This window comes from Pelmatolapia mariae, linkage group LG5 (genome assembly GCF_036321145.2).
Source record: "Pelmatolapia mariae isolate MD_Pm_ZW linkage group LG5, Pm_UMD_F_2, whole genome shotgun sequence".
Lineage (NCBI taxonomy): Eukaryota > Metazoa > Chordata > Actinopteri > Cichliformes > Cichlidae > Pelmatolapia > Pelmatolapia mariae.
Window position 1 is genome coordinate 23,302,213 of NC_086231.1, and position 15,139 is coordinate 23,317,351.

At 38.2% G+C, this 15,139-nt stretch overlaps 2 protein-coding genes across 2 annotated transcripts; both read left to right on the forward strand.

The window, feature by feature from the left end:
- Positions 1 to 352: 352 nt before the first annotated feature.
- Positions 353 to 7,138, forward strand: adipor1a (adiponectin receptor 1a). The gene is made up of 8 exons (XM_063474302.1): positions 353 to 450; positions 2,307 to 2,521; positions 2,603 to 2,716; positions 3,170 to 3,341; positions 3,448 to 3,634; positions 4,843 to 5,030; positions 5,181 to 5,374; positions 5,568 to 7,138. The coding sequence occupies exons 2-8, from the start codon at positions 2,375 to 2,377 to the stop codon at positions 5,694 to 5,696; spliced, it is 1,131 nt and encodes a 376-aa protein (XP_063330372.1). The 5' UTR covers positions 353 to 450; positions 2,307 to 2,374; the 3' UTR covers positions 5,697 to 7,138.
- Positions 7,139 to 9,636: 2,498 nt separating this feature from the next.
- Positions 9,637 to 11,943, forward strand: rabif (RAB interacting factor). The gene is made up of 3 exons (XM_063473101.1): positions 9,637 to 9,789; positions 10,136 to 10,378; positions 11,470 to 11,943. The coding sequence occupies exons 2-3, from the start codon at positions 10,241 to 10,243 to the stop codon at positions 11,716 to 11,718; spliced, it is 387 nt and encodes a 128-aa protein (XP_063329171.1). The 5' UTR covers positions 9,637 to 9,789; positions 10,136 to 10,240; the 3' UTR covers positions 11,719 to 11,943.
- The last annotated feature ends 3,196 nt before the right edge of the window (positions 11,944 to 15,139 follow it).

Here is a 15,139-nt window from a genome sequence, read left to right on the forward strand (position 1 = left end):
TGCAACAACAGGAGCATATAAAAACATTTTCTTGACCGTTATGGCAGCAGACCACATCAGCAGACATCAGGACTTATTTTGGTTATTTACACCAGTGCAAAGATTCCAACACTACGCATTCGCCTATGTATCATATCAGTCCTACCAGTTATTGTGTAATGGGGTGGGGGCTGCACTATTGTCTGTTTTACATTTGTAAACATTTACATTTAAAAACAATATTTTTACATTGTTTAAGTCATTTTGGAATTGCACTGACTAAAATTTATAATTTAAAAACCTTTTCTGACCTCGTGAAGACGTCTGACTTGTTCTCGACATTCGAATGGGTGCTTTTATTTTGAAAGGAGAACTGGATTCGGCTTACAAAAGAGATTTCAACTTCCGGAAAGAATTGTGTTTCTCGTCGGTAAATAATTCACCTTCCTGGTTTGAAGGCTACCCTGCCAGGTAACTTTTCTGCTTTAAATGAACTTGTCATAAAGGATCTTGGGACAGTAAAGCTTCTAGATAATACTTCAGACTGATGAATTCGTAAATACTTTTATTATTAAGTTAATTCTCTGAAAATTGTCCCCTCCTCAGCGAGAGCTCGGCGCTAGCTTAAAGGAAACGTTAGCAACCTGATATTATAGCACCTCAGACCAGCTCATTATAAGCGTTGTCGGAGAAGGTTACAATTAATGCTTTACTCTTTAAAAAGTGTAAGAAAGCGTACTGATACTGAGAATTTGTATCAAATCCTCTGTATCTTGGTGTTGTTTACATTTTGTGGTCCCTGTTTCGTCTGACGCTGTGCTAACGTTAATCAACATCCGTCTGGGAGCCTGGGCTAAACAGTAAAATGGTTAAATGTGTTATGTGTGCAGTCAGTACTAGGGTTACATAAATCGTTATCCTGTCTGAATTAAGAATTGCCGTCGTGCTGTACTTGTCCGGAGACGTACAGCTAAACAAGTTTAGCCACTTCTTTTGTTTCCTTGTTGTTATTTCTTTGGTCAGTAACACAGGGGTTTCATGCGAAGCTCACATTAATGTCCTTTTTTTTTTTTTTTTTTTTTTTTTTTTTTTTTTAAGAAGTACTAGACGTATAAATTGCATCGTGAGTGCTAATTATTGAGCTGTTGAAGTCCTATGAAATGACAAGTAGATGGGTTTATGGCATAGATGAGTTATTGAGAACCTCTTAAGAGGTTTCATTTAGAGTGAAAGTAGGAAATCAGCAGCATTTATCTGTAATAAAGTGATTATTTCTAACCAGTTTTGTTTAGCGGGGCTCATTTCCTGAAGCACAGTGGACATTTTGTTTATCAGAAGTGCAGAAATAACCGTTAAACTTTAATCAAAAAACAAGGCATCACAGACAGATTGCGTTCATTGTTCACTTTGTTTTTCTACAAAGGCTTATTCTCAGTTAGGCATAAACCTGAAGCAAGGCAATGCAGACTATTTATACTAAATGTTTTATAGTGATATAATATAGCAGCTTACTAATAGTGACACAGTAACATGGAAACAGAAACTTCACTTACAAATGAGGTCAATTGAAGCAAATTGGACTGATGGCTTTATTTTACCGCAGGCACAAAAAAAAAAAAAAGAAAAGTGTTTAACATCAGCATCAGCGTTCATAGGATATACCCTTCATTTGATAAATGTAAACTTAACATGTTACATTCAAATGCTGCTTATTTAAATATGTAGGTTAAAGTCAGTCACCTCTTTTCTCCTTACTGGCAGGCTCTGCTTTTGTGTTCTCAGTTACTTAAAGCTGATCCCCTTTCAGACCAGGTTTTAGGTGACATCCCTGGTCTAGAGCTCCATATTAGTGGACATACTTGTCAGGTTCTAAATACAAAACACAACATATCCTGATTTGCTTTGTTTAGTTCGTTTAAATATTCCAAATTCAAGTCGTGGACAAAGCAGTTCATTTTTATTTCTTCAGGTTGTGCTCTGGGTGCTTCGAAATGAGTCTTTTATCCTGTACAACAGAGATATCAGCCAATAACACTGTTGGCCTCTTGCCTCCACAGTTATCATCTCATAATTAATTCTAGCTTATTTGCATTGTGAGGCATTTTTGTCTGTAGATAACGTAATATAAGTCTTATCATAGATATTCGTTATTTAATTGTGGTTGTTTTTACTTTTCTTTTATTAGTTTATTATTTTTGTTGCAGTCTTTAGTTGTGTAGTTTTAATCACTGAGTGTTGTGAGGACTGAAGAGAACTGGAGTCAGACTACATGAAGGTGTTGACATACTTAGATTGTAAAGCTGATTGCAATTCTGGTGCCCCCCAAGAGGAAATTCAAGTATACCATCTGAAGCAGAATACATCGACTGTGAGTGGATCATCAGGCAGTCTCCCTATGTCAGGCCGAAACGGGTCTGCCAGTGATGCAGACTGCCGGATCTCTGAGGACTGCCAGGTCCCAGATGTTGAGCTGATGGAGCTGGGGCCATTGCTGGAAGAGGGAGGGGCGCGGCAGGCAGTATCCAAAAGTGTCCATCCTGAGGTAGGACTGTTTCAGAATAAGCAACAAAGAAAGAAGCTGTTATTTCTCTGTAACTTCAGTAGTGTCGTAACCTCTTTAAAGGGAGACGCAATGCTTGCTGATGAGGAAGAGGAGGATGATGAGGTGGGTGAGGTTCTGACCTTACCGCTACAGGCTCACCATGCCATGGAGAAGATGGAGGAGTTTGTACATAAGGTAAAACAAAAAAAACCCAAAATTGTCTTTTAATGCTTAAACAGAACTCGTTGAGGGAAAAAGACTAATGAATTGGCCTATTAAGAATATGTCAGTGTTCTTAATAAATCACAAGAAACTGTGTTCATTAAGTAAGTAGTCCACACAAGAGCAATGATGAGCACTTCTTTTTTGTACTGAAAAATGTCTTTCATATCTAGGTCACAGTTCTGTAATGACACATTTACGGAGTACTTTTTTTTTTTTTAATAATATTGGTATGTTTAATTTTGCCTTCAAACTCTCAGACATGTTTCCATATTTGTTTTTGTTTTTTTAATTCATACACAATCTTTAACATGCTGAATATAACTCCTGTATTGTTTTTCATTTTTCTGTGTGTTTTATTTGAAGACCCTCACAATAAACTCAGAATTTATGCCTCTCTGAGCAAAAGTTATTCTTGTTTTTCAGGTCTGGGAGGGGCGCTGGAGAGTAATCCCTTTTCATGTCCTGCCAGAGTGGCTGAAGGACAATGATTACCTCCTGCATGGACATCGACCACCCATGCCATCTTTCCGGGCCTGTTTCGGAAGCATCTTCAGAATTCACACTGAAACAGGAAACATCTGGACTCACCTGTTAGGTGAGCATTACAAACTGATTAGCAGCAGATAAAAATTTTCATTATGGTCAAAAATATTTTCATCTGAGTCATTCTGCATATTTCCCGCCTGTTTTGTCTTTCTCAGGGCTGATCTTATTCCTGTGTCTGGGCACATTAACCATGCTGCGGCCCAACATGTATTTTATGGCCCCACTGCAAGAGAAGGTTGTGTTTGGGATGTTCTTCCTGGGTGCTGTGCTTTGCCTCAGCTTCTCCTGGCTTTTTCATACGGTCTACTGCCACTCTGAGAAAGTGTCTCGCACATTCTCCAAGTAAGGCCTCACACTGTCAAACGGTGCTTTGCACATCATGAACGATTAATTTCTGTCAGACTAAATAAAATTTCATTTGTTTATGGAGGCTGTTAAAGTTCAGTCGCATCTTCAAATCACACATGCAACTTGAACTTGTCGCCTTGAGTGTTGTGTAATATTGATTAAATATTTATAACGCTGTGCTAAATCCTCTATAGTTTTTGTTTAATCATCAAGTGACTTTAGTATTTATTTTAAAACATGTTTCTGTTTGGATGTTTAACTGATATACACACACACACACACATATTACTGTAAGAACAGGAGGAGCTAGTGATTTGATGCCAACCCTTTTTGTCCATGTTCCAAGGGTCATTTAACAAGAACCTGACCCCAGAGTTTGTCAGTGCTTTTATTGATCTGTGGTTAAAGATGCAGAGTATTTATTGTGGCAGACTTGAAGCATCACTATACTTAATATACCCACAGCTCATGTTTACATAGCAGTTATTATATTTCAACAATATATGTTTTGAACAGACCTGGAAACAAAGTTCTGTTGTTTTTCTTTTTCAGAAACATGAAAAAGTTTTTAGTTTTTGCTTCTTCTAGATTAGGGGTGTTGCAGCATAAGGCCTGGGGCCCAGAATCAGTCCGCAAAAGACCCCAATCTAGCCCACCTGATGACTTTGAAAAATGTGAAGCACAGAATGCATTTTAGACTTTTAACTGTATTTTCACAAGTTTTACATCCTTTCCTACTGATAAAGACCTCCACTATTTCCATTCATACTACACCAATTTCACTGTCTACTAACAAAATCTATGATTTTGTTTGGGGGTTTTTTTTACATTGGGTTCGCTGTTAAAAAAAAAAAAAAAAAGAGGACATTCTCTCAGTTAACAAAAATTATCTGTTTTATAATTGCAGGACAGTCTGCACAATGAGCTAACAGAACTTCTTCTGTAATTTTACAGATTTATTTGTTACAATTTAAGACCAAAGCAGCATTTCGTTCTCATGTAGAAAAACTTAGAGGCATTTTTGAACTTGCACTTTTTTTAATATTAAAATATTTCTAAACTTGTCTACACCGACAGAAAGAGGAGTTAAACTGGTGCGTTCCACTTAAGATCAAAGTGGGCTGTATGTGGTCGGCAATGTAAAATGAGTTTGATATTTCTGTTGTAGGTCTTCTATCCAAACACTCATTTTCTCTCCTCAGGCTTGACTACTCGGGGATCGCCCTCCTAATCATGGGCTCCTTCGTGCCCTGGCTGTACTACTCATTCTATTGTTCCCCTCAGCCTCGCCTTATCTACCTCACCATTGTATGTATCCTCGGCATTGCCGCCATCATTGTCGCCCAGTGGGACCGATTCTCTACACCTCGTCACAGACCTACAAGAGCAGGTGGGCACCAGTAAAGGAACATACACACTGTTTACACTTGCAGCAGTTTGTTTTGGTTGCAGTTTTATCACACATCCGTTTATTCCTCTTCTGAGCAGTGGGGATATTTTCAGGAAACTAATAACACGTAACTGCAATCCATGTTTCTAGGCGTCTTCATGGGTCTCGGACTAAGTGGCATTGTTCCCACCATGCACTTCACCATTGAGGAGGGCTTTGTTAAGGCAACCACAGTCGGCCAGATGGGTTGGTTCTACCTGATGGGGGCCATGTATATCACCGGCGCTGGTCTGTACGCAGCCAGGATCCCTGAACGCTTTTTCCCCGGCAAGTGCGACATCTGGGTAAGTTTTTCCTCCCTCTGAGCAAGTTCAAAGCTCAGTATTTACAGTCTATTGTAGGTTTAGAAGGGAGTGAGTGACTAAAGGAACAGTGTTATACTCAGCTGTAGCCTCTGGATGTATCTTTGGTAGTTTGTTTAAATACCAAGCAAATGATAATAAATGCTGCTAATATGCACATCTTTCTTTCTGTCAGTTCCATTCTCATCAGATTTTTCATGTTCTGGTCGTGGCAGCAGCGTTCATCCATTTCTATGGCGTTTCCAACCTGCAGGAGTTCCGATACGGCCTCGAGGGAGGATGCACAGATGACTCTCTGCTCTGAGATGCCTGACTGTGACTTAAACTTTTCTCTATAGCCCCCTCTTTCTCTCTCTCACACACACACACACTCACACAAACACAAAATGCTGCTGGAATTCAAAATAGTCACTTATTCCTCCTTCTATACTTCTGATGTTTTTTAACATCTTGTTTGGGTTTTTTGTGATCTTTCTGCTTTGGCTCCTTTTTGCTTCAGTAAAGTAGCATTAACTAGCCAATGTACCATGGTGGAAACAGGCGCTACTTGTTAATAAAATTGTTATTAAGCTTAAAATCTGCATTTTCAGCTAAGATAAAAGTGGGATTTTAGCCAAAAAAAAGTCATGTATTCCTGAAACTGCAGCTTACTAGTACCCCAGCCACTTTGTCATTTGTCACCAATTTGTGCTGTAGAAGAAGGCACATACTGTAAACCATTCCTTTCCTATTTTCCATGGAAGCTAGTAGATAAATGTGCTGTCCAGCAAGAGTTTGGTGTAGAGCAGCTGAAGACAGCTTAGGTGGTTGGGAGCATCTAGTTTTCGGCATGGTTGTCAGCACTTGTTTTTTGTTTTTGTTTGTCTGTTTTGGTGTGTGTACCGGCACATATTCATTTATCTGTTACATAAGCCCACTCAGCAATAAACCACAAGTTTATCTGAAAGCCCGGTCAAAGCTTAAGTGTTACGTTCTTGTATGGTTTTAGGGTTTCTTTAAACCATATGCCTGGAGGAGGAAAACTGCCTCTTGGCTAACTCCAGCTCATCCACAGCTCGTTTGTTCATGTGGACACTCCCTGCTCAGCAAACAGATAAATAATTTTTGAATAAAGCTTAGAGCTTAGGCCCCATAAATAAGAGCTACGCACAGTAAGTGTCTGAATAACACATGGATTAAAGCTAATCAGATCCTCACAGGGTTGGATATTTCTTTTCTGCTTCTGTTGCATCGTTTAAATCAAGAAAAATCCCAAATGGATCATTTTCAAATCATTTAACGGCACAGAAAAGCCCTAAGAGTTTGTAGCTGCTGTATAAAAATAAATCAGCTTAGTTCAGGTTAAACTAAGACGCTTGAAACATTGAGGTGACAAGAACTACCCAGTCATTATTTATCAGTCACCCGGCACTTCATGGATTAATTTCTAGAGTTAGTTCCTGGGCTACGCACAATGTACAGATATGGATTGGTTCAATTGTGTTTTTGTCAGAGGTTTTTCTTTTGTGCTAGATCTCAAATGAAGTGAGAGGTATAAATATCAAATACACCTTAGCGTACATTATTAAATTAAAAAACTTAGAATCCATATGAGGAAACATGCTCTGTATAAACTTTTAGTATTCCTGTGCCTTAGGCCAATGGAAATGTTTTTAAATAAAATGGCCTATCTTAAGAGTCAAGGGAGTATCAAGGATTTCCAGATGTTGACTTTTCTTGTTTTCCTTGCCATACATATATATATATATATATATATATATATATATATATATATATATATATATATATATATATATATATATATATATATATATATATATATATATATATATATATATATATATATATATATATATATATATATATCTCGAATCATTACTGGATTTGCATTACACTTACACTTCCATTGATAGGTTGTATGAACTTCAATTTAAGACTCCTTTTTCTAGATGAACTTATTCAAGCTTTATTACAAAGACTAAAACAATGTGTATTCTTGACTTTGTGTAATGTCCTGTGTAGAAAGTGATAAATCATACATTTCACAGAAATGTAAACCTAAATATTTATTAATGGTAATCTTGGAAAATTATTGTAATAAATTCTTTTCCACACGTGAAAATGTGGTGTCCAGTTTTCTCCAGTGTACATTTTAAAGGTTCAGGGCAGCTACAAGCAGCTGATTACATTAACATACACTCAGCAGGTTCAGCATCAGTCACAGGAATGTATGACTTGAAATTTCAAATGACACATCACCAGTTTAAAAAATGAAGACAAAAGCATTCATGGTCTACTTCTTCTCAGTCATGTCAAGAATATAATCTGTACCATGTTTCAGTGCTTTCCTTTGTGGTTTGATGTTTGTTCAAACATAATTTGATTGTATCATATCGTCAGTGGTACAAATTAAATGTAAACCGCTGTGTTAGCAAAACTGCACTCCTGAACACACTTAATATTTTAATTTTAATTCACAAATGAAGCCTCAAACTTACTGAAGGTGATAAATGTTTAGCTATAAGGTATATGCAGTTTGACATGTTTTGGTTTTTTTTTTTGGGGGGGGGGGGTGCGATATTGTACTACGCAGGAGCCTAAAATATTAGTTCTTTTTCTCAGGTCAGCTGCATGTCAGCAGGGATACTTAGTAGACATAATTTGTGTACTTTATAGTACTCCTACAAATATTTTATATGTAACCCTCTTTTTTTTATTTTGTCCATCATTTGCTAGCTATAATTATACTGCAGCACTGACTCAAAGAAAAATACACCTGTAATAACAGAATATTATTTTTGTGTTCTTCTGTATTTTTTAAACCCTGTGGCTTCACTAGTTCAGTTTCTTTTTACAGTGTTAACATTTCATGACAATTTTAAACTCCATTTCAAAACACAAGTCAAAACTCCAATAGGATTCCTAAGGTAAATTTGAGAGCCAAAGGATTTTATCCTCATCTGATCTTATAAGATTTATTCCATAAGGATTTTCATTTGATTCAGCATATATGAGTGCATCTTATCCCATAGTTTTTCTTTTGAAGTTATAGTACTAAGTACTACATAAGATCTACAAAAGTACTACATAAGATGGTAATAATGTGGTAACAAAAAGCATTCATGTTAAGGAGCAGCATGAAACTGCATGTAAATCATCGTGACTTAGCTAAAAATAGACAATATTGCAAAGAGAATTCTAATCATTTGAAGATATTGATCATTAGCTGTGATATTATACACTAGAGACATGATTGCAGAAAGAGAAGATGGAGGTGGTTGAAGTCAGTGTCTACTGAGGTTCAGTGTTAAGGTATTCGTTAAGTAGCTGCATCTCAGTCTGTTTGTCCTACCACAGGGCAACACACATGGTGAGAGGCATTTCAGGCAATTGAATTATTTATACAGGAAATTCCCTCTGACGGCTCGCTTGCAAGATCGCGGCCCACATATTGGAAACAAGGTTATTATAGTTAACTAAAATAAAAACTAAGTGAAATGGTTTGGGGAACATTTGGGGAAAACTAACTTAGGCAAGCAGATACTTGTTAATTTGTTATGATAACTGATGAGGCTTTATTGTAATACCTGTACTGATTTTTCTAATATTCAATACTCAAGTAGGTATACATATGAAGGAGTATAATTTTGAAAATAAAGTCAAAATGTGGAGATTACAGTTTTTGTTTTAAGACAAACTGCCACGGCTGTACCCTCTACAAAATGCCTTGTGTAGATGGGATAGTGAAATATTACTTCGGATTCGGTTTTAGTTACAAGGAAATTGTGGCGGTAAGCAGAAAGCTGCATCTGGTGGCCGGATTTATACAAAATGAAATGGCTGGCAATGGTCAGATGCAAGGATAGCCATAATCCACCCGCTTCGGATTGGATGATCACGCCCTGTATATTGTAGCACAGGACACGATAAGACAACTGATCATTTTGTTTCACTAACTCATCTACACGTTTTGTAGAGGGCATAGGAGCCGTGGCAGTTGTTTGGCTTAAAACGACAAATGGAATCTCTACAGTTCGACTTTTGTTTGTTGGTTTGTTTGTTGGTTTTGGATCAGAATGCTATTTCGAGTTTAATCTCAAAATCTTGACTTTAATATTTAAAATGGACACTATTTTTTTAAATGTGGTCCTAATACTTCTTCGTACGGAAAATAACCTAAACTAAGCTGATTTTTTTTTGTTTGTTTGTTTGGTTGGTTGGTTGGTTAAACAGTGAAGAAAAAACAACAAAATAAAACTGGGAACCAAGTCACAGCTCCGTGTTTCAACACGGGAGCATTTACTGGTTGGCACACAGAGAATCAGATTGTTTGCCTAGCTTGAGCTAGCTTGCTTGTCTCATACAGTTTTGTTCAGAGCATCTTCTGCAACATATAGGTACGCGTTATTTGGCTTAATGTAAAATGCATGTGTCTAAAACATATGTCTGTGCTCTGTAGGTTTATGTCTGTCAGTGTCAGACCCGGAGTTAGCCCACATGAAGATACGGGTCATCCCATTGGACTGCATTATGTTAAAATTTTCTTTTTAAATGTATTTTTCAAGCTGTGGTTTAGGAATATGTGTGACCTGTATTTGGAACGTGAAGAAAAATGAATTAGGATTAGGGACTTCCGCGCGGCTCGTAATTCCGGTGCACCCTTTCTGTTCGTGTCCTCCCTTTATTCTTCTTTTTTTGTTTAAGATCGCACTTTAATTAACATCATCTCCTTAACCGTTACAGTTAACGGAGATCTCTTGGACCAGCCTGGTTTTCTTGGTGGAAGTCTCCCCTGAGCCTCTTTGTGCTCGTTCGTCCGAGTAAACCTGCTCTTCTTTGGGGATCGACATGGATCAGGAATCGAAAGAAAGCACGGACCGATCCAGCCTGGTTTCTGATGACGGCAAAAACAGCAAGTCTGTGCTGTGTCAACGCTGCGGGTCCAAGGTGCTCTGCCCCGGTACGGCCGTGTTAGCGGAGAAGGAGGTATGGCGCATGCATTCAGTCTCTTTTGGCATTCATCGTTTTAATATCAGGGAGTTCCTGTGTGCTTCAAAGGATAATAAAGCCAAACCAAAGTGCTGCTGAAACAAACCAATCAGAGGCAGATATGCACTCACTGGTCATTTTATTAGGTACAACTTGCTAAGACCAGGTTGGACCAGTTTTTGACTTTAGGACTGCATTAATTCTTTGTGGCAGAGATTCAACAAGGTGGAAAAATTCCTCGTGAGATTTGGGTCCATATTGACATGAAAACATCACACAATTGCTCTTCCACCACATCCCAAAGGCGCTTTTTGGGAAATCTAATGACAGTGGAGATGATTTGAGTACAGCAAACTCATTGTCATGTTCAAGAAACCAGTTTGAGTTCATTTGAGCTGTTACATTGAGTGTTATCCTGCTGTAAGCCACAATCAGAAGATCGGTAGGTGTTGTGCATTCAGAGATTCTCTTCTGCATTCTTATGCTCAGTTTAAACTTCAGCAGGTTGTATGCTGCCAGGTGCTGGCATGTGATTGGTTGAATAGCTATTTGTATTAATGAGCGATTGAACAGATGTACCTAATAAAAAAATGACCAATGATTGTAAACACCAAAGTCATTACTGATTCTTCAGGGTGCTTTTCAGTAAATATACTGCAGGTGCTGCTACTGAATTAAGAAAGGAAACAGATGTATTCTTTAGGCCTTAGTTACTAAAGACAGACTTGGCTCTGCAGATGTGTGAGCAAAAGGCACATGGATATTTAGGATATGCTGACTCTTTGAAGAGCAGAATACAACTGCAGGTGCTGGAGGTTTTTATTTAATTTTTTCCAGACTCAGCTAATTCTATGCAAAGAAAAACATCCTATTTGCGCTCAAATGCAAAGTAGAAAATCAGGGATTTAACTCTGTTTCTTCAAGATGAGCTGTATTTGTGCTCAACAGATGAGAGAAACTTAAATCTGAGCTGGAGGCTGACATAAACCCCTTCATGCTTACCCTGTTTCACTCCTAATTTTGTGCTTTTTCACAAGTTTTTTTGTTTTGTTTTTTAAATCATCTGTTCCTGTGTTTTCTGCCACCAGCTGTTCCTGCCATCCATGCGGAAAAAGAGTGGCCTCAGCAGCACAGAGGCCTCAGTGGACGGTGACACACTGACTGCCCACTGGTTCGTGGATGACATGTACACTTTTGAGAACGTAGGCTTCACTAACGACGTGGGGAGGATCAAGTACCTCATCTGTGCAGACTGCGAGATTGGACCAATCGGCTGGCACTGTTTGGATGACAAGAAAAGTTTCTACATTGCTTTGGACAGGGTGAACCACGCATAGTTTGAGTGCATATGTAAGTGAGTGCACGAGAACTTGAAAATAATGTGTTGGCAGGCAGAGCATCGGTTCATGGATTTACTCCCAGAGGTGACCCCGACTTCATCCACCACACATGCTTACAGATACTGGTGTGTATGTCTTTAACGGTGACAGGACTGTGTTGTTTTCATTCTCATGTTTCATGCTGACAAGTTTCACCATCCTGTTCTAATAAAAAAGGTTTTTAGGAAATTGATGTTGAATGCAGTCTTTTGCAGCTTCCTCCTGAAAGAAAATTTGGTTTCATCCTTTATTTTAGCATATTCTTTTATAATCAGTTAAAAGATGACAGTTGAACACTGAAACATTATGGAGCACAAAAAAGCAGGTAATCACTCAGTTTATCCTATAACAGTCCTGGGAAAAAAGTAAGTAGAACCACCTTTAGCAGCAACAACTTTAAGGAATCGTTTTCGGTCTGACTTTGTCAGTGTCTCACATTGAGGAATTTTGTCCCAATCTTCTTTACAGTGTTAATTCAGTTCATTGTTGTTTACAGGCATTCATTCATGCACAGCTCTCACAGTCCCCATCACAGCATTTAATCAGGTTGAGTTCTGGACTGACTGGACAATCGCAACACCTTGATTCTTTTCTTTTTCAGCCATTCTGCTGTAAATTTGCTGCTGTGCTATTGCTCATTGTCGTGTTGCCCCAGTGTCGGCCAAGCTTGAGAATACTTTGGTATACAAAGGAGTTCATGGTCGACTCAGCGACTACAAGATGCCTGAGTCCTGTGGTTACAAATCAAGCCCAAATCATGATCTTTCCAACACCATGTCTAACAGTTGATATGAGCTACTTTTGCTGATAGGCTGTGCTTTTGTTTTCTCCAGATGTGGTGCTGGTCATTACGGTCAAATATCTCCACTTTGGTCTTGTCTGTCTAAAGGACATTGTTCACGAAATCTTATGATTTGCTGAGATGAAACTTTGCAAACCTAAGCTGTGCTGCCATGTTTTTGTAGAGAGAATAGGTTTTCACATGGAAGGCCTTTCAAACAAGCCACACTTGCTCAGGCTTTTTCTAATTGTACTATCATGAACCTTAACATTTAACATGATAACTGAGGCCTGTAAAGTCTGAGATGTAGCTTTTGGACTTTTTAGTTTCTCAGTCTTGACTGAATGCTCCAGAATAGCAAACTGCCAAAACTTCTGCTTTTATATAGGTGCTCACACATTTATTTGGCAGCACCTGACAAATATTTACTCTCTTAATACGTCTGGAAACTGTAAGAGTGTACTTTGCTTTTCACAAGTCAACACAAAGTGCTGTGAATACTTTTTTTTTTTTTCCATCACATGACTGCATGTAGGTTTTATTGTATTTTCCAGTTTTGGACTCTGGTCCCAAAAACAAGTAAAACTGGAAATGCTAAGTTACTTACCATCTGAAATTCAGTTTGGTACATTATTCATTTAAATCCACAAACGAGGTGTTAACATGTGAGCAAGTCTGCATTATCGATATGGTGTTGGAAGCATTTATTACATTTGCATCCAGTCTGATCCTCCTTGCAAAGCAAAGTTTTAAGCTGTAGATTTTATAGTTCTGAATATAATTTTGTTCAACCCAACTGTCTCCAGTTTCTCTGTAATATGTTCTGTGGTTCACGCTATGAGAGGTCTACTGTTCATCACTAAGGGTCCTGATTTTATAGCTGCCAGCACATTTTCTTTGTGATGTGGTTCCAGATGCTCACACCTAGTAAGATGAGTCCCACCATGTGAGTTTCAGGGGTGGTATTAGTCGAAATACCTTGTGCGGTGGATGTGGGTTTGTGAAGAATGAAAAGATTTGTGTTCTGAAGACTACCCCTGTATAAATTATGTATTACTATGTCATTATGAGTTCAAAGGTACCAGAATGACTTAAAGTTCTTCACTTGCTTGGGACAGAAGGGAAGAAAATATCCAGTGCTAACAGCAGTTTTTGTTAAGAGTGAGCATACATTAAAAAACACCTGCCAGTTTACCGTCCAACAGGAAGTTTAGGCGAAACAGAAAACGGGGACATTCAAATCAGCTCTATACAGTGCTGAGAAAAACAGTATTTGCCTGCTTCCTGAGTTCTTATTCTTTTTTGTGTATTTGTCACACATGTTTCAGATCATCAAACAAATTTTAATATGATAGAAAAATAACCGAAATAAAGGCAAAGTCCAGTTTTTTAAATATTTTATTCATTAGGGGGGGAAAGCTATTCAAACATGCCTGGTCCTGTGTGGAAAAGAAACTGCCCCTCTTGTTAAATCATGAATTAACAGTTAATAACCACAATTTTTAGAAAACAGTTCATTTTCACTAGCCTCACCCATGCCTATCTACTCCCTGAAATCGCTTAAATAGAACCTGTCTGACAGAGTGAAGTAGGCTAAATTATCTCAAAAAGCAACAAATCATTCCACGATCTAAAGAAGCAACTGGGAAACGAAGTCACTGACATCTCAGTCTGGAAAGGGTTATAAAGCAATTTCCTAAGGCTTTGGAACTCCAGTGAACTACAATGAGAGCCATTATCCACAAACAGAGGAAAATTTGGGACACTGTTGAACCTTCCCAGGGGTGACCGGCCTACCAAAATTACTCCAAGAGCACATTAATGACTCCTCCAGGAAGTCACAAGAGAACCCAGAACAACGTTTAAAGAACCGCAGGCTTCACTTCCCTCAGCTTTGGTCAGAGTTCATGATTCAACAATAAGAAAAAGACTGGTCAAAAATGGCATCCTCCATTTTTTTTTCCTTTTTCTTTTTTTGCTCCAAGGAGAAAAACACTGCTGAAAATAAACAGGACAAAGTCTTGTCTCATATTTGCCAAAATACCAAGACTTTTGGGATAATATTCTGTGGACTGATAAGTCAAAAGTTAAACCTTTCAGAAGGTTTGAGTCCTGTTACATCTGGTGTAAAACTTACATAGCATTTCATAACAACAGTCAAACATGGTGGTGGTACTGTGACTAGTACCCAAAGGAGAATGTCAAGCCCTGAAACTCACACTCACTCAAGTTACTCAACAGGACAATCATCCGAAACACACCAGCGAGTCATCTCTGAATTAGACCTCTTTGACTACACCCCAAAAAAGGTTCTGGGGTAGTTAAAGAGGTCTTGAAGCCGATTGAAAACAGGCCGTTAATCCTGGAAAACCTTCCAATGTGGCTGAAAAGAAGAGTGAGACAAAATTCCTCTACAGCAGTGTGAAAGATTATTGCCAAACCCAATTATTGGGTTTAGGGAGCAATTACTTTTCCACATAGAGTCCCCCAAGTTAAGATAGCCTTTATCTCTTAATAAATGAAACAATCATTTAAAAACTACATTTTGTATTTACACAGGTTATCTTTGACTATTACTACGATTTGTTTTTGTTGATC

What these genes read in the sequence shown, in the direction of transcription:
- adipor1a (XM_063474302.1), top strand. Translation starts at nt 2,375, where the DNA reads ATGTCAGGCCGAAACGGGTCTGCCAGTGATGCAGACTGCCGGATCTCT. An exon ending in GTGTCTCGCACATTCTCCAA is followed by an intron (nt 3,635 to 4,842) that starts GTAAGGCCTCAC and finishes TTCTCTCCTCAG; the next exon opens with GCTTGACTACTCGGGGATCG. An exon ending in CCGGCAAGTGCGACATCTGG is followed by an intron (nt 5,375 to 5,567) that starts GTAAGTTTTTCC and finishes TCTTTCTGTCAG; the next exon opens with TTCCATTCTCATCAGATTTT.
- rabif (XM_063473101.1), top strand. Translation starts at nt 10,241, where the DNA reads ATGGATCAGGAATCGAAAGAAAGCACGGACCGATCCAGCCTGGTTTCT. An exon ending in CCGTGTTAGCGGAGAAGGAG is followed by an intron (nt 10,379 to 11,469) that starts GTATGGCGCATG and finishes TTCTGCCACCAG; the next exon opens with CTGTTCCTGCCATCCATGCG.